This window comes from Clavelina lepadiformis, chromosome 6, assembly GCF_947623445.1.
Source record: "Clavelina lepadiformis chromosome 6, kaClaLepa1.1, whole genome shotgun sequence".
Taxonomy (NCBI): domain Eukaryota; kingdom Metazoa; phylum Chordata; class Ascidiacea; order Aplousobranchia; family Clavelinidae; genus Clavelina; species Clavelina lepadiformis.
This window is the reverse complement of record NC_135245.1, coordinates 375,750-393,608: the sequence shown is the minus strand read 5'-3', so window position 1 is coordinate 393,608 and position 17,859 is coordinate 375,750. Positions and strand designations below refer to the sequence as shown.

Here is a 17,859-nt window from a genome sequence, read left to right as displayed (position 1 = left end):
AGATATGAGCTGCCTAAGCATGGGAGCGAGATTGAAACTTCGCAACCAATTCCGCAATCTATTACACTATATATCGGTGGTGGCTAACTGGGAAAAATTATTATTACAACAATTTAAACGAACATGCCTATCCAGCACCTTGCACGGAGAGATTCCAAATGTACTATTTGCAGCAGTGACGACGAATATTTCGTACCAGAGAGGCTGGCACCAACATTAACGTAATTTCACTGTGAGTGGTGGTAGCGCTAAAGAGCAAAGCAACGGAACTTACTCATTTTGTCAGAATAATGTAAACAAGAGCGAGCGACGACCATTGCTGCTGCAGAGTTTAGTGCGTTGAGTCGTACAGTCAGTTCTGTTTTTTCAGCATGACAGGCAGGTTCAAGGTTGCCTACTGACTGCTGGCAGGTAATATGACCTTACGGCATGGATGGATTATGTTACAGAAAGTATAACCTAAACGACAACAAAAGCTTGCTATGATGGCATCTTGGTAAACAGGACTGCTAGGAAAATACCGCCCAAGGCAACCAAAGGCTTGGAACAAACCAGATGTCTACATTGATGCTATAAACGGTAGAATGTTAGCACAGGCACCGTGGATAGTGCACAACCACAGAATATCTTTGTATACTAGACCTCAGCCACCAAAATTGTGACGTCATCTGGTTGTGCACTTGTATACTAGGCCCACATAATATTGTTCAGCACTGTCGATATTTTTTAGTGTTAGGCTTCGCTTAGCCTGTAGCCTAAGCGAAGCTGTTAATTGTGAGCTGAACTGAAACTATTAAACCATTTAGCTTGGTTAATTCTATATAATTGTGAAAGTAGGCCGTGAAGCGTTTTGCAATTTGTAAAAACATTTTTAAATTTTGCAGCAATTAAAGTTTAAAGGGAACCTAGAATGTATTAGACTGATGACAATTACCAGACTATTAGGTTAAACTTATTGTGTTGCTGAAACACTTTGCTAGTTTGCTTTGAAACAGCAAAAAGCCGAATACACAATTTTACCAATGCGCTAGTGGTGGTCATGTGATCATCAGAGGAAATGTGGCTAAAATGCCCTGGCTGGTACTCACTGAAAAAGCCGAGCTTTTAAAAGTGGCCATTTATTTATTTTACAGGCGACAAATGTTCAATCAACCCAAGTGTCGCTTGTGTAGAGCAGTCTCTAACACATTTGCAAGTAGAATAAAATCTGTACCTAAGCCCACAAGCAGATGTGACACCAAATATTTTATCAATTGTGCAACCGTCGTAGTGCAATTGCACAAAATTTGACTTGCAATTATGCGATCCAGGACCAATGATGACTTTTGGTTTTCTCATGTGTTTGAAGAATTGGGCATCCTGAAATAACGATCCTGACATTGTGCCGCACCATCTAAACTATATGTCATACCAGTATATCTTTTGTTGTTGGTGCAAGGAGTAGCCGGCTTGGCATTTTTAACTCATTGCCTGGCCATCTTGTACCTGCTTGTTAACATCTTTGATCTTAAATAGTTTAGATTTCTTTACTATTGGGGAGAATGAATCTAAATAATAAAATTTTGGTGTTGAGTTGTTTGTTTAATGGCAGATTTACGTTTGATCAACTGGAAAATTTTACATTTCTTGTATAGATCTTATCTGTATGCTTTGCTGGTACAACATCATTGCTATAAGCACAAGTCCAAATCTGGCTGTAAAAGCCATCGCAAATATATTGTGGGTGTGAACTGCATTCATTGTTGTTCGGTAGATAACTAATCTTAAGTAGTGATGCTGCTATTTTGATGCAAAGTATTAAGGATTACAACCCACGCTGCTTTGAATGGGATCTGTGTCCGTTAATCACTTTGCACTTGCAGCTGTCCAGCAACCATCTGCACTGACTGAGAGATGTGTTAGACTCACTGTAGGCTGTGAGCACTCTTCCAGTGCTGGAGAAACATATTGAACAGTAATATGGAGTGACGCTTGCTATTGGTTGCATTTCCTGCACCATTGTTGTGGTATATTGTGTCGGCTATTTTTGCAGGGGGATTTGTTTGACTTCAATGAAAATCTAAATTTTTGAGCAACTCGATTACCAATTTGTAGTATGATAATAATATTGGAAAAATGCTTGTTGCCTATTTTCATTGTTGTATAAATTACTGCGTAGCCTATTACAGTGTTTTATGAACATCTCAGATTTTACAAAATTGTGCATTTTAATTTATGCAGCGATGATTAAATTAAATATCTTTTTCATTCTCAAGATTGTTTCAACATACTCATCTTTCATGGTAGGCTGTAATTTTGTTAAAATTCACCGAAATTAACTTGAATGTCCTCAGCCGGCCCCTGCCCGCCTCATCCACTACATCACTGCAACAGTCCATGTGCATATTATTGACAACATTTGTCTTGATCATATCTGCCAAGTAATGACCTCAGATAGCCTTTCAATCATCTTACCTGTCACTCAAGGTAGGCAGCTATTTTAGTAAACTTCTGAGACCCCAATATGTCAATGAATTGGCATTTGAGGCATGTGAGCTGAAAATGTGTGCGTAGTTGTTGTCGAGATTAAACCAGATCCTGTCAGTTGGTATAATTTCGGTAATTCTCGCAAAACTAACAATTTTGTAAGAATAAACATATGATGTGATGAACACGACTGGCACCACTGTACAAAATTTTGTTAAACTATGAATATATGTTAATTATGTATGGGCTGAGGCGATGTATATAATATGTCAGAGGTAGTCGTGTATATCATAGACATCTGTGATTAAAAGTTTGAATATTTTTCAGCAAATTTGACCGGACATGTTGAGAAGGTCGGCCTCGAGAGTTTTTCCCTTTTGAAGGTTCTTGGCACTGGAGGTCGGTATATTTTTGTCCTATTGGTTGAGTTACATTTTGTGCGGTTAAAAATCATTGAAAATCCGTGTTGTTTTGGCAAAAGCATTTACCATGATACTTGATAACTAGGAGTTGTGAGAAATTCAGCCTGTTCTGCACACATATGTATTAGAGTATGAAGAAAGTGATTTTAATTTAAGATTAAATTGTTTTCTCATAAATTTTAAACAAATGCACTATACTTGCCACCATTGTTATAAGGATCTGTAGGTTAGACTGGGTTTTATGCAAATCACCAATATAAGGCTGATTCAAGTGCTTGTTGCAGCGTATGGGAAAGTGTTTCTGGTCAGAAAGGTTTGTGGCCATGACCAGGGCACCCTGTATGCAATGAAGGTTCTGAAGAAAGCGTCGATCATAACAAAACCTAAAACGACAGAACACACAATGACAGAGAGACAAGTCAGTTCTGGCATTTTTCTTCTGCTTTTAATGCCGTTTTTTCACTTTTTTGCACAAAATTTGAGCTCTTTGTATGAAATGTTGTGCAAGTTTTCCAGTAAACTTAAATTATTGCGATTTCTTGCAGGTTTTGGAAGCTGTCAGGCAATCTCCATTCCTCGTCACGTTGCATTACGCATTTCAAACCAATTCTAGGCTTCACCTCATTCTCGGTAGTTGTCTTGTGCTCATTGTACCTTGGTTACACGATGCTTAACTACGACGAAGCAAGACTTGTCACTTTATTCCGCTTTATTTTGTCGCATCTTTGCTTAGATTATGTCAACGGGGGAGAGCTATTCACTCATTTAAATATCCGCGAGAAATTTACTCCGTCAGAAGTTCAGGTGTTCAGCGCCGAGATCTTGCTGGCCCTTGAGCATTTACACAAGGTATGTCCTTGCTTGCTTGTGTTTCATCTGTTTTATTATTTCATAATTATTCAGCAGCCCACTCTGTGCATTGCTGAGAACAACTTTGTTTTTTTGCAAAATGGCCTCTTTTCTATGTTCAGCTTGGAATCGTGTATCGGGACATCAAACTGGAAAACATTCTCCTGGATTCAGACGGACACATCGTGCTCACAGACTTCGGCCTGAGCAAGGAGTTCCTGAATGAGGTGAAGTGAACCACTCTCTAAGTATTAATGAAAATGTCCACATGAAGGAAAGTGTGGTGATTGTTTGTTTCTATAGTTCAATAAACTTTCTATGGTGAATGGAATTATGCATGATATATACATTATACAGCAGACCATCAATCTGTTCTGATCTGGTTTAAAGCAGTTTTTGTGAATGACCTAATGAATTAATATAAGCTATTATAATCTTGCTTTAGTGTCTGTACTCATCACCATACCAGTAATTTAAACAGCTTTAAATGTCAATGTCTCTATCAAAAGGGAGAAAGAACCTTTTCCTTCTGTGGCACCATAGAGTACATGGCTCCAGAAGTCATAAAGAGCAATGGGATTGGCCATGACTTCGCCGTTGACTTCTGGAGCCTTGGCGTGCTCATCTATGAATTGCTGACTGGCGCATCGCCGTTCACTGTCGAAGGAGAAAGGAATTCTCAAGCAGAAGTGTCGAGGTGAGCTGCATTAATCCTTGTAATGACATGATATGCCACCTCCTGTGCTCATTGTTATTGTTTTGCAGTGAAAGCATTGCAAAGTTTATAATCATAGCTTCATTCTCGATACTTCAAAAGCGGTCCTTCTTCACTGTATCCATGCAAAGGTGTTGCAATTATGACATCACTATGTTTGCATTTTAGGCGGATATTATACAAGAACCCTCCGATCCCACAAAGAGTTCCGTCTACTGCTCTTGATTTAATCTTTAAGCTTCTGGATAAAAATCCGAGACATCGACTCGGATGTGGAGCATCTGGAGTCGAGGAGATCAAGAGTCATCAATTCTACAAGGTACATAGACATCATAGCTGTAATTTGTTCCATCCTACCAACACAAACTTTTACTACAGCCGTGATTATTTCTCTTAAACCTACAGTACGTTAATTATTTTTTAAACGGCAATTACCAGTATCGTTTCTATATAATTATTGCTTTGCGTCGTACTCTATGACATCACAAAGCATGTAGTAGTTAAGCGGTAAAATAAGTGGATTTGATAGGAAGTAAAGTTGGACTAACGACACGCGTGTCTCATGGGGCTGTAATTGACTCACATAAAGAACTTTATTACATACTCGTCATCACTAATTAATTAAGTGGTTCTACATCCAGGGTGTAACCAGCACTAACAACACAGACACATTCTTCCTCTTTGCTTTGTCATACTTAACATATAGATGTGACATGCCCTGTGTTAATTACAGTCTTTTACAAGATTTATATAAGCAAATATTTTTTGCTTTTCGAATGAACTCTGCTGCAGTACCAGGTCATGAAATGACTGCATTGTCTGTGTCAAGCTGCTTTTGTGAGTTGTCTGCACTTTGCTGTTCACTTGTCTCTGTTTGTACTCTGGCTAATATGATGCTGTCAAAGGCCATGTGTTTTCTGCTGCATCAAGTAGACAAGTTCTTTGTGCATGGTCTTTGAGATAATTCAAATTTTAAGAAACTTGTATTTTCCGATTAACTAACGGGATATCTTTGTGTCTTGACACTTCTGACCGAATCACCACATTGTACTTGATGTCATCAATGATGTCACAATGAGCCATGGATGGGTTCATTCTTACTTGTTTGTTCAATTCTATCTGCGGACATCTTCCTACTGTGCTACATTCAGAAAATTAATGGTAATATGATTTCTATGTTTCTGCAGGGCCTGGATTGGGATCGATTGTCGAGGAAGGACATCCCGGCCCCATTCAAACCGGCAATCTCGGGCGACATGGACACAAGTAACTTCGCAGAGGAGTTCACCCACATGCCGGCTGATTACTCACCTGCTCCGACCCCTGCAGCGAACCTCGGGTGCCCTTTCAAGGTAAACACGGACAACAGCTAATTTCACTGAGATTCACGTCGGGACAAACTTTAATTTCATTTTATGAAACTGTTTAGCGTTTAATTAAATTAAATTTTGTGTAAATTCATCTCCTGCTATGTCCAGCTTGTTTCCATATTTGATATAACGCAGTAGCATAGGATTAGTTATGGACAGATTTTCAAGTTCTTTGTCTCGCACAAGTTGCCAGATTACACTTGAACAGTGAAGAACCACCTCACATGCTTTTATATTCTGCGGCTTTATCCTCACGCGCCATTCTCGTGAATTGTTATAAACAGAAATTCTTTCCAGGAACTGCTCAATTAAGTTGATGTTCTGGGCACACACGGCCTGTGCTCAAGGTTTTAGATTATTTGCAATCTGCATATTTCGGTCATTTTTAAGCTAAACATTGTGTTATTGTTCAATTTTATTCAAGTTTATTAAAACATAAAACTTAATAAAATTATGAAAATTAAACTAAATGATTTGAAAAGCTTGAAAAATTTATTGAAAAATTTATTGAAAAACTTGACAAAAGTATGCCACTGTCTTAGATAGTTTAGGCCCAGACTGCAGATATAACACTTACGCCTTGAAGGGACTTCCGAAATTATCCAACCTTTTAAACATTAAAAATTGGCTGTCTTGTTCAATCCTCATTTTCGTTATCCAACCATTCAATTAACAAACAAGGTTTTTTTGTGGCTTGCACATTATGACTCACAATCATCATTTTCTCCCAAACATTAAATTTTCCATCGATGTTTACAAAGTACACAGGTTGTGTTTATCGTCACCTTCCATCACACCCTTGTATCTTGTCTCAGTTGAATTTCGTGCTTGATCGTGAGCTGCAGACCTTTGCTTCATAGATGGTCTGACTTATTGTCATTGCATTGTGACAACATTGACATCATTCCATTTGCACCAGATCAATGGAAAAAAAATTATTTGGACTTGTCCGTCCTTGTAACTCATTTTAATGGACAAGATGGTCACTTGAAGTTTGCATTTGTGAATAACAATGTACCGGCAAGCTTGGGAAATTAAGAACATATCTAATCGTTCCATCCATGTTTCGTTCACGCAACGTTCATCTTGCTGTTCTTGCCACACTGCCGTCTATTTCTAGAGTTAAGCTTTAATGACCTTTAAGCTTGCCATCTTACAGCACCCACGTACAACGGGCCCGTCATATTTCCTGCTCTCGTGTCAGCTCAACATTAATGTGTTATGGCTTATTGTGGGATTTTAATCAACTTAAGACTTGACACGTTCCAGCATTCATGAAACTGTCAAATTGTGGCCTCCTATGTCATGTGCATCTGACTTTCTTAAACTTTTTATCCACAGCCACTTCATTGATGAAATATCATTTATATTAAACATACATGTTATTTTTGTACTTTTTTTAATCAACTGTAGCACCATAATCATCACAGAACAAGTCAAGAGAGTGAACAACCAATGACAAGTTTAGTGATAACTGTCTGATTATATTAAATGTTTTTGAAAAAGTTAGCGGCTGATTTCTGTCAAAAGATTTTTTTTTGATATTTAACTCATATTAATTAGCAGTAGCCCACGATACATTTAAGTTTCTGGCGTCTTATTATCTGAAACCTGCCAAAGTCATGACCCAAAGTTTAAGAAGTTTTAACACAAAAAAGAAATTTTGAGATGGATGTGGTAGTTGCATCTGCCTCTTTGTGTCAGTTCAACAAAATTAATTTACCTCGGACCAACCAGGTTGTCATCTTGCAGGGCTACTCGTTTGTTGCTCCCTCGGTGGTATTTGGACGGCAGCACGTCCTCACAGACGAACTTCTTCTTCCTCAGCGCGACAACGGCCAGCCCTCCTCCAGCTCTCTACACAAGATGGCAGCAGAGAGCAGGGACAGTGAGTTCTTCTCACTGTACAAGCTGGACATGAAGAGCGAGCCGCTCGGGGATGGAAGCTTCTCCGTGGTCCGGCGCTGCACTGAAATCTCAAGCGGGAAGGAGTTTGCCGTTAAGATCATCAGCAGGAGGTAGATGTCCATGGTTACGACGTGATGTGGGAAGATGCAAACTTCATTGTGAACTCTCTTTTAGGTGGGAGCTTCGTCTGAAACATGAACTGAGGTCATTGACCCAATGTCAAGGTCATCCTAACATTGTCAGACTTCATAACGTCTATGACGATAAGGTAAATGATGATAGTTTTGTCGTTGTAAAACATTTCGTTGTAAAAATCATATGTTATTGTAAAATCGGTGATTATTGCAGATATTTCTCGTTCAGTTCTGTGCATAGACGCATTAACGCCGACCAAGTTAGTGTGTTTAAAAGTTTTCTAGATTGTAAGATCATGAATTTCTTCCCAGCACCACTACTACCTCGTACTTGAACTGCTCCATGGTGGGGAGTTGTTGTCACGGATACGGAAGAGGTCAAAGTTCACGGAGGCAGAGGCGAGCGTGATTATGAAGCAGATCGTGTCAGCAGTGGCACACATGCACGCACGAGGAGTTGTGCATCGGGATCTCAAACCCGAGGTGTGCATGGCCCGCTACAGCGCTGTCTTCCACAATTTATTCTAAATTATTTTGTTTTGATGTTAGACTTTTCTTCTGCAATTGATTAAATACTAAATCAAACCCTCACTACACTGCTGCTACAAACACTTCATTGTTAAACAGAGTTTTTTTTGTAGAACATGATTTTCGCACATCCATGGAAAGAGCTCAGCACTGACCTCGAGTGTTCATTCCTTCATCTCAAGATCGTTGACTTTGGTTTTGCACGGTCGAAACCCCAGACTGGGGCAGCTATGCCAATGAAAACGCCAGTGTTCACTTTGCAGTACGCTGCCCCCGAGGTCTTGGACGTGTCTGCGTTCACCGGTGGCAGTTCGTTGAGCATTGGGTATGACGAGTCATGTGACCTCTGGAGTATCGGCGTCATCATGGTACGTCCGCGACATATTTGATTAAAACCTGGCACTCGTCTACAATGCTGCATCCTTGCAATGGTTTAACCTGAAGAAAATCTCCATTTCAACCTGCCTAAGCATTGTTCATTATTTCTTCAGTATGCGCTCCTCTCTGGGGAAGTCCCCTTCGTAAGCAACGGCAAGAGCCTCCACGCTGCTGAGATAATGACCAGGATAAGAAGAGGAGACTTCAACTTCGAGTCGCCGTCGTGGTTGAATGTGTCAGACGAGGCTCAACGACTCGTGCATGGTGAGTTGTGCACAACATGTTGCCTCGTTTTATCAAAATGCTGGTTTTGTTGATTTGTTGCATGGAAGGAACTGGATCTGCCACCGCGTGCTTTATCATGAAAATTTTTACGATTTCTTCATGTACAGGCTTGCTCACTGTTGATCCCAAGTCACGTCTCAAGATCACTGACTTGGAAAGTAGTCCCTGGATCCAGGGCTCTTGTGCCCCAACAACCCCATTGTTAAGTCCCCAGGTACTTTCCCCAGGACCCCGGCTACCGACCTCGTTCAAAGCAACCCTGAAAGCTTTCCACATGGCGGCCAAGGACGGCTTCCAACTGTCCGCTGTCAACAACGCCCCCCTCGCTCAACGTCGCAACCGGAAGCGAACTCGGAAAAGAAACGCAAGCACCAGCTCCGACACTAGGAGCAGCAGTGGGTCAAATGAGAGCGTCGTTGTGACGTCAGCGGGAAGCACGGTCACCTCGACTTGCTCCACCCCCACCACGCCCACCATCGACGGAGGGGAGCTCCTTCTCGTCGACCCCAACCTTCACTGCCACCACGTTGAGATTGTGACGTCACCTGTTGCTAAGCAACCGAGGACTAGCGAACTTTCTGTTTTCGTGCCCGACATGCATGAGCGAGAAGCGTCCAGGCGTGACTCAACCGGTTCATCGCTTAAACACACACTGACTGGAGATGACTTTTGTTCCTCGTTGCGGAGTTCATCATCGGACAGTGTGGACGCAATTTCAAGACAGACCTCCGAATCTGGGTATGGGACCCACACAGAATCCAGCCCCCCCTTCGTCGGGGTTAAACCCCACGCTGAGGCGACTAGTCGCAGATTTGAACAGGTCAAAGATAGATTATGATTTGCACCAACCCTTCTGCCTTTACATTCTTTATCAATATTGTGAGCATTAGCAGAGCGCTAGTCACTGCTTTTCGTGGCTCTGAAAAGTAAAATTCCTCATCAAGTGTTTAGGGAAGGTTTTTGTTCGCTTTATTCCTTCAGGACGAGCTGATTGTTCGGATTTGTAGTTTTTTCAACTGTTCTCACGATGCATTTGTATATTGTGTAGACATAATAGTGTTATATACCGCCCCACGTGGTGACCGTATCACATCCAACATAACGCTGCTTCTTGAACCTGATAACTACTCCCAAGGTCAGTGTCAATGAACTTTGTGTTACATCGGTGACCTTCCAACACTGCATGTGTGTGGTCATGGTTGACATAAAGCATCCTTATATACGGTGAAAGTGGAATAAGGTTGTGTCGTGTTGTCTCATCACTTTGCAGCCAAACGTGTCCTGGTTGATTTCTTTAAACTTATAATTTCTGCGCTGGTTGTTGCCACCGGTAGATGGCGCAGGAGCGGCACTATGCATTGTCTAACCCACATTTCATTCCGCAGTGTTACCCCCGCAAAGGTATTATATTGTTCATGCTTAGTATTGGTTTGTATGTCATATAGAGACATTATTCTGCGCATTTATATAAGCACTTTATTTCTATTGACTTGCTTTGTGACGTAACGTTTTTGAGAGGTGTATCCCTTTCGGTTTTGATGACGTAGTTGATATACTCGTGCAATTAAAGTTGCCTCAGAGCGCGGTAGTAAATAACAATCACGTGATTTTTGTGTGGAACTTCCCCCACTAGAAGGCGCTGCTAAGCATACTGGAACTGAATTTTATCGGATCCGATCGAAACCTGACAATGACTCTGCAGTTTTTCACCGAAATCTCATCAGTCGGTGACGTCAGTTTTGCTGGAATGATCGCAGAAAGTTTGGAGTTACAAAATTATTTTTGGATCTTATTTTCGAAAATCTTCGATTTTATTACGTCACAAACATGACAATGAAGTCCTACGTTCAATGTCTGCCTTGAAGGTTGTCTGATATCTTCCGTCCAACAATTTCAGATTCGTGGGCGCGCAATGACCCGCCCAGTGAATGGTTTAACCCTGATTTGTATAATCTGCCCTTATTATCACAAACCATTTCCAAACCGGGTGCGCGACATCACTATTTTATCTTAGTGGCCGACACTGCACACACATTTTCCATCGTTAATTACTAGAAAACTATACGTCATAAACTGATCGGATTTTTACAGGTTAGTAGAAAAATCATCTGGCTTCCTGTATACATCATAATTGTAAAACTATAAGAAAGTGAAATTAGTGTAAATTAAGTATTTCTAGAAGTTTTTCTTGTTACGCCGCGCCCCCGCTGTGCTGAAAACCAGCTGACCGCGAGAAGAGAACAGTTAGTCGAGTTAGTTGTGCATGAATGAGTAAAGGATACGGAGAGAGAGCAAAGTTATGAAACTATGACAATATCTCAAAAATTACAAAATCAAACTTTATAAAACAAACATGGAGAGATAGCTGAACATTTTTTACGAAAATCACCAAATTTCTACAACAAACAAACAACTGTACGCCACGTTTTGCTGTGACTGTGTGCAGGGTCGCCACAACATAGTGTAAGTAAGGTTAAACACAAGGAGGCCTAAAATAAGGTTCTTTAGAAAAGCGGCCTATCGTGTTACGCGTTGCTGGAAGTAGGCTATTATTACCTATCGCGCTACCATTGTGATGTCAATGTGCAGGTCTGTTCATTAGACTTACATAGACAACGGTTTGATAAAAGTGAGCTCGGAAGTTAGGCTGCTGTAGATTTGGTAGCAATGTGTTCAGCGTAAACAAGACAGACGAACTCGGTATATGGTGGCAACTGTGTCAAGTTCGTGATCAGAAAGCAAAGTTAATCCACCCTGTTAGTGCTATCAAACGGTGATAATAGTTGTGTGATATTTCTCGCAGTGGTGGGAATTAATGCATGGAAATGTCGATGTCCTGCTCATTATTTTAGTTGTAAATGTCGGGCAAGCAGTTTCTTGGAAACCATTTTGCGTACCAAAATATAGTTGACGTGGAAATATGGTTAATTTACCAGCCGGCCCATCATTTTTGGTTGATTTTGTTACTTAAGTTGACCTGATTCAGTTGCATTGGTTAAATGGCTGCTATTTGGAGTTTTTCAGCATCTGCTCTTTCTCTTAAAACTCCGATCAGGGCCTCAACAAACTTGAAGTTTAAGTTGATTTGAAGCCGATTGTCACTTGTCAGGTACCAAAGTGTCCTTGTTGGCGGTCAGATTTCTTTTTATTGATTCATTCTTTGTTGATAGTTTGGTTGTTTGCTTAGGCCTTAGGAGCTTTCCTGCCGTGAACAAACCTTCCAATCTGCACTGATTCTATTTCCCACCACGTCTGGAAATAACACATTTGGTAAATTGTAGGATTTAGTTTTCGAAGTGACTATTTTGCCGTAAGTAGATCACACAGCCCGTTGTTAAAGATAGGCGTTGAAGTTAGGAGAATGGGTACGAAAAAAGTCGATTTAAGCTATTTAGGGTTTCATTGAAGTTAAATTTAGATTAGTTGGGTTTAAGCTATGCTACTATGCTATAAATTTTAAGTTAAGTTAACAAGAAACCATCAAAAATAGCTTTGCACCTACTATTTTTTCCTTTTAATTAGAGACAGCTTTTAGTTTTTCTCAAGGTGTTCAGTATTGGTGGTGTTAGTTCAGATTTCATGCTACTAAACCATTACGTCACAATAAACAATCTAAGCTTTTAAAAGTGTCGCCGAAAAAATGAACAAAACTCGCGTGTTAAGAGTTTACTGTTATGAACGTCGCGTTTTGTATTTGTGCTCCAAGGGTTAAGATTCGTCTTAACGTTGGTTTCATGTTGGACCCAAATATTTGCTCAGAACACGCGTAGACGGAAATTTGTTCCACATGAACGCTTCACTGTCCCTATGGCATGTCGTGTGACGTCACACCCTCAGTCATTTTATTCTTTCCTGTTCAAAACAAGCTTTATATTTTAGAATAACGCCACAACAGCGATGAAAAAAGGGAAACGGGCGTCGCAAACAGAGAGAAAAAGCTTCTCTCGATCAAGTAGAGGTTCGCCAGGGTTAGAATGTGCCTGCTATGTATTGTAAGGTTATGAGTATGGCAACAGATCTTGAGACGAAATCAACGAATGAACTTAATGGAAACCAGCATGGGTAATCCAGGTTCTAATGAATTCTAGAATGTCTGAAAACGGCGGGAATGGAAGTTTTATCACATTCCAGTTGAACTTGAAACTGAGGGAGATTATATTCATCACTCAGACCCCAGCGGCTGCATTCAACTACATTATTACGTCATTTGAAGTGAATAAAGTGTTGATGCAGTACAAGGAAATCATATTGCTGTGATTGAAATGTGACTTCAGTGCTGTAGAAAACTACTTCGCAGAGTTATAGCCACAGGTCGCCCGAGCTTCGAAACTGTTCTTAAACGCTTTTAGAAGCACTGACGCGCTTTCTGGCAGCTTTGGTTAAAGAAACTCAGCGAGGAGATCGCTCAATCGTGTGACTTTGCTTGACGTCATTTAACCAATACCAAGTAGGTAGCAACAGTGGCGTAACCAGTTAGCAGGAAAGTATGCGGCCGCTGTTATCACGTGAACAGCAGCTGAGATAATGTCGGCCTATGATTTACAGTGGAAAGGCAAAGAATGTTCGTTTAAGGAAAACTGCAACAGAAATTTTTTAAAATATTTAAATCGCGTTTTCATGTTAGAACCACTCATTCGGTTAAATATGGTCGAAGGATTGTTATTGTGCTTAATCTGCGGGCAGCGCTTTTATTACTCGCTTTGTATAAGGCGTTTTGACACAAGTGCATTTTGTAATTGTAGGTATTTCAGTAAAGCGATCCAATTTGTTCTGTGACTTGTTTACGTCTTCGGTTACCATGGCAACCAACACGCAACAATTTGTTACCGTGACAACCACTCATCCTATGCAAGAGATTAAGAACAAAAATGTCATCTTGGGTCTTGGGGTGAGTGAAAATGCTTCACGGAAAAGTGGGTTACTAAGTTTGTTGATCGGTAGCTGACTATCTTCAACTCTATGCAGGTCGTGGAGTTTATTCTTGGCGCGATCAGCATCGGTTTGGGCGCGTTCTTATGTGTAAAGTTTGGTTATTCCTCGATACTTGGGCAAGGCATCTGGTGTGGAATATGGGTGAGAAGATGTTTGTGGCTAAATCATTGGCATGGTCGTAACTTACCATGATGTGGTCCTCAGTTGGGCAGTTGTCTTCGTTTATTACAAAACAATGTCGCTTGCTGTAGATTGCTTCGTCAATTTGTATTTATCTTGTTTATTCCTTAAACAGTTCATCGTCGCTGGATCGCTCGGTATGGCTGCAGGTGGCAAATCAGCCGGAGTCAGACTGGTAGGTTTGTGTGTAAATGACGTCAATGTTACGTAAGATATTCGTTTAACAACAAACATTTCAAGAAATAATTTTGGTTGTCCGTATTCAGATAAACGTGCACATGGGATTCAGTATTTGGGGCTCAGTGGCGGCCGGAAGCATGACTTGTGTCAGTGGATGGTACGCCGCTTATTTCCCAGTCATACTTGGTATACAAGACACTTACACGTATGAAGCTGTAGCATCTGAATTTTTGGTGAGTTGCAAGCACATGTCGCCTTGATGTCAGTCTGCATAAACTAAATGCCGACCTTCCAGCTGTAACATAATTTATTGTCATCTACTTTGATGTAATCTCCATAACTTGTGCAAGTGCCTTAGCGCTTAAACTAAAAATTAATTCGTATTTCCAGGGAACTGTTGTTCCCGTCTTCACTGTGTCTGCTGTCATCGGCTTCATCGCCTTCATCCTGCTGATTGTTAGTGCCGCTTACTGCTGTGGCTCCACTCCTTATAACTGCTGCTCATGCTGCTGCGCTCAGGTGAAGAACTTATCATTGTAACTTACGTTCTTGTAACTTACAAAGTATGACTACCTGTGTAACTTTATGCCCAGGATGTTTTCCATTATATCTGCGCAGCAATTTCTAATGAAATATTGTTCTTGCTTCTTCACAGTCTTACGCACAGCCCCATCCCATGCAGACTGTCTACACTCAACAGACATTTGAGCCAGCTGGTAAGTGAAGTCAGGTTTAGATGTTTCTTTCATCCTACAGTTGATATATTTCTCACCACATGACGTCATTTTACACCCATGTGCTTATTGCAGACAACCAAGCCACCGTCTACCCGCCCCAGAACCCAGCACAAGCCAACCAGCCCCAAGTTGCTCCTGGAAAATACGCCCCACTTTATAACCAGGCTTGAAGTCCTACGTCTGTTATCTGAAGCCTTCTTCTCACTATAACATTTGTTTGTGTTCTGTAAATGCACAATATTTCTATGAAAACAGTCATAATCACAATGTGCCTTTATTAAGATTCAGACTGATGATGTTTTCAAATTTATATTTCAAACCTACAAAAAGTTCAAATTCTTGGCTGTATAAATCGCTTTTTATGTTGGTTTTTTGGAACCGCAGCTTGTACAGGATAATTTTGTGCATAAACTTCATTCTTTGAAAGAGCTTTGATGTTTTCTGGATCTCGCAGCAATGAATGCCATGAATTCACTTTTGCTTTCCTTGAACTGAATGCGCAGCTTGCAATAAAATTTGTAAATTAGAAAATGCATTTTTAGTTTATTTTATATTTTTTAGTTCCAGTAAGTACCTGATTTGCGGCTATTATACGATTCGCTGCAGGAACAACAATAGTTTAAAGACCTCGTGTTGGCCACTTAAGCTCATTTAGCCCTGTTACAAATAATTTGATAAAAATCTTTGTGTTGTGGAAATTTTTACAATCTAAGATGAGTCCATCATCCGGCAAACAAGACGAAGGAGGAAGAGGAAGATGATAGCTCCCTCGCGACCAAGCCCAGAGTTGGATATCGACCAGAATGGAAAATTGTCTAATGGCTTGGGATGCGGACATCCAGTGATGATGGGCAAGGCACCGTTTATGACAATGTTGATATGGTAGGTCTATGAAATGTGGTCCTGGATAAACTCAATGAACAAATGGATCTTGCTGTACCTGTTTTGTCATTGTCGAAAGTTTGTCATATCTGTTTGCAGAGAGTTGAGCAGAATTGACCAACACCAGTTCGCAAGCAACGAAACCGTGCCCAGGCCACCCTGGACCGAATGCGAATGTCCGGTAGGTGGGAGTCGTCGTCGGTGGCTGCAGGCAATAAGTCGGCTGGAGAAGGACTGGTAGGATTGTGTTTGATGACGTCAGTGATACATAAAATATTTGTGACATGAGAAATATTTTACTAAATAACTGGGTTTATCTTTTTTTCAGATAAACGCGTTCATGAGCTTCAGTATCTGGGGTTCTGTGGCGGCCTGGTTCATGGTTTGTTTCTGTGGACATCAAACCTCATTGTACCCTAAGATACTGGATGGGCACTTTACACTTTTTCGGATGAAACCAAACAGGTCCCGTCCAAATTCCTGAATATTTACAATCACGTGCTGCTTCATACTTTGAAGTTGTTAAGATTCGAGAATGTGACCCCAACCTTAATAACGTAACATGATTTATTCACCTGATTATTTTAATTCAGTAAAACTATGAAAATTTACCGTTGTCTTCGCACTTGAGTGTTTCGACCTTTTCTCATTGTTCAGCTTCAATTGTTTATGAAAGGGTCGGTCATTAAGTTTTATTCTTGATCGCTTGTGAATTGAATTTAGGCCTACATAGAATTATATTCAAGCATGTTCTTCTCGTAATTAACATCTGACAAACCCGCGCATTTTTTGTGGACTTGTTGGCGACCAACTTATCCGCCAAGAAGGAAAAGTTGTTGGCGAAACATCTCAGGCAGTTGATTTATGCTGCTATTAGTTATTGCTTATATTAGACCTGAGTGGCATGATATGACATAAAACTACAACCGATGAAAAGGCTTCACTTTCTGAATTCTGGTATTTTGTGAAAAGTGGAGTCTTAGTTTCTACTCCTTTGTCTGCTCTGGCGCGAGCAGTAGCATCTGCACCAGGGACCAGTTCTTAAAACTTCACTACCTTTGATGCTTTCTAAGTCTCACAGTGATGAAAGACAAACCAATAAAATGTTTTTAAGAACTTTGGATTGTGAAAGTTCTTCCAATCTTAGAGCTGTGTCAATTTAAATGGTGTACTTTGTATGAATTTGCCGAACCAGCGTCCAATATCTGGCGCTCAGTTGTTTGATTCAAAAAGCCTCTTATAATTGGTCAATCGTGCATTACTGAAGAAATATTAAAACGACTGTCCGACGAGCTCACTCCATTCGCCCAAACGAGTTTTCCAACAGTAACTCTTCATTGGTCTGACACGTGCTTGACTCCATATTTTAAGACCAGCCAACTATAGGTGACGTCACATCGTCCGCTCTCTGCACAGTTTTTTGAAAATGGTTTCGTCCATAGCTCGTTAACTAAACAGAGAAATTTCGTTATATTTTTGGAGTCGGCATGTTTTTATTCATTTTTAGAAAATAAGTTGAAAACGACTTCAGTTCCCTCCGAGAAGCAAGCGACGAGAGATCACGTGAGTTGAACCAACGCCGATGCTGATGTGAACGAAATCATTCATTATTTATCATTCTACGGCTCTTGTTAAGAAGCTCATTCTACTGAATATAAAAGAAATTTTTTAGCGTAGTCCGTTGTCATTATTTTATTCTCTTGGCATAAAAGCTGCGCCCGCTTGTATCCTATTTTAGCAGCATTAAGGTCAGATCAGATCGACCGTCTTTCGAAAACTGTTTTAAGTGTAATTTAACAACAGTTGATTTTTTAGCCCTGGGTTATTTCCAATCTTCGCGTTTCTTCTCGCAGAGTTCGTTAAAGAAACAAAGCGAGCAAATGTTTTTATCGC

At 40.5% G+C, this 17,859-nt stretch overlaps 2 protein-coding genes and 1 long non-coding RNA gene across 3 annotated transcripts; all 3 read left to right on the top strand.

Moving 5' to 3' along the window:
- The first annotated feature begins 324 nt into the window (after positions 1-324).
- LOC143461929 (ribosomal protein S6 kinase alpha-5-like) lies at positions 325-10,662 on the top strand. The gene is made up of 15 exons (XM_076959878.1): positions 325-2,466; positions 2,794-2,865; positions 3,173-3,306; positions 3,434-3,518; positions 3,622-3,737; positions 3,860-3,964; positions 4,247-4,434; positions 4,621-4,771; positions 5,640-5,804; positions 7,575-7,840; positions 7,905-7,998; positions 8,177-8,347; positions 8,506-8,760; positions 8,884-9,034; positions 9,163-10,662. The coding sequence occupies exons 1-15, from the start codon at positions 2,424-2,426 to the stop codon at positions 9,891-9,893; spliced, it is 2,727 nt and encodes a 908-aa protein (XP_076815993.1). The 5' UTR covers positions 325-2,423; the 3' UTR covers positions 9,894-10,662.
- A 3,117-nt stretch (positions 10,663-13,779) lies between these two features.
- Positions 13,780-15,617, top strand: LOC143461933 (uncharacterized). Its single transcript, XM_076959885.1, has 7 exons — positions 13,780-13,943; positions 14,021-14,128; positions 14,283-14,342; positions 14,434-14,580; positions 14,738-14,866; positions 15,003-15,063; positions 15,157-15,617. The coding sequence occupies exons 1-7, from the start codon at positions 13,854-13,856 to the stop codon at positions 15,252-15,254; spliced, it is 693 nt and encodes a 230-aa protein (XP_076816000.1). The 5' UTR covers positions 13,780-13,853; the 3' UTR covers positions 15,255-15,617.
- A 128-nt stretch (positions 15,618-15,745) lies between these two features.
- Positions 15,746-17,642, top strand: LOC143461935 (uncharacterized). The gene is made up of 4 exons (XR_013118108.1): positions 15,746-15,966; positions 16,066-16,203; positions 16,295-16,431; positions 17,474-17,642. It is a non-coding gene; the product is annotated as an uncharacterized LOC143461935 (long non-coding RNA).
- The last annotated feature ends 217 nt before the right edge of the window (positions 17,643-17,859 follow it).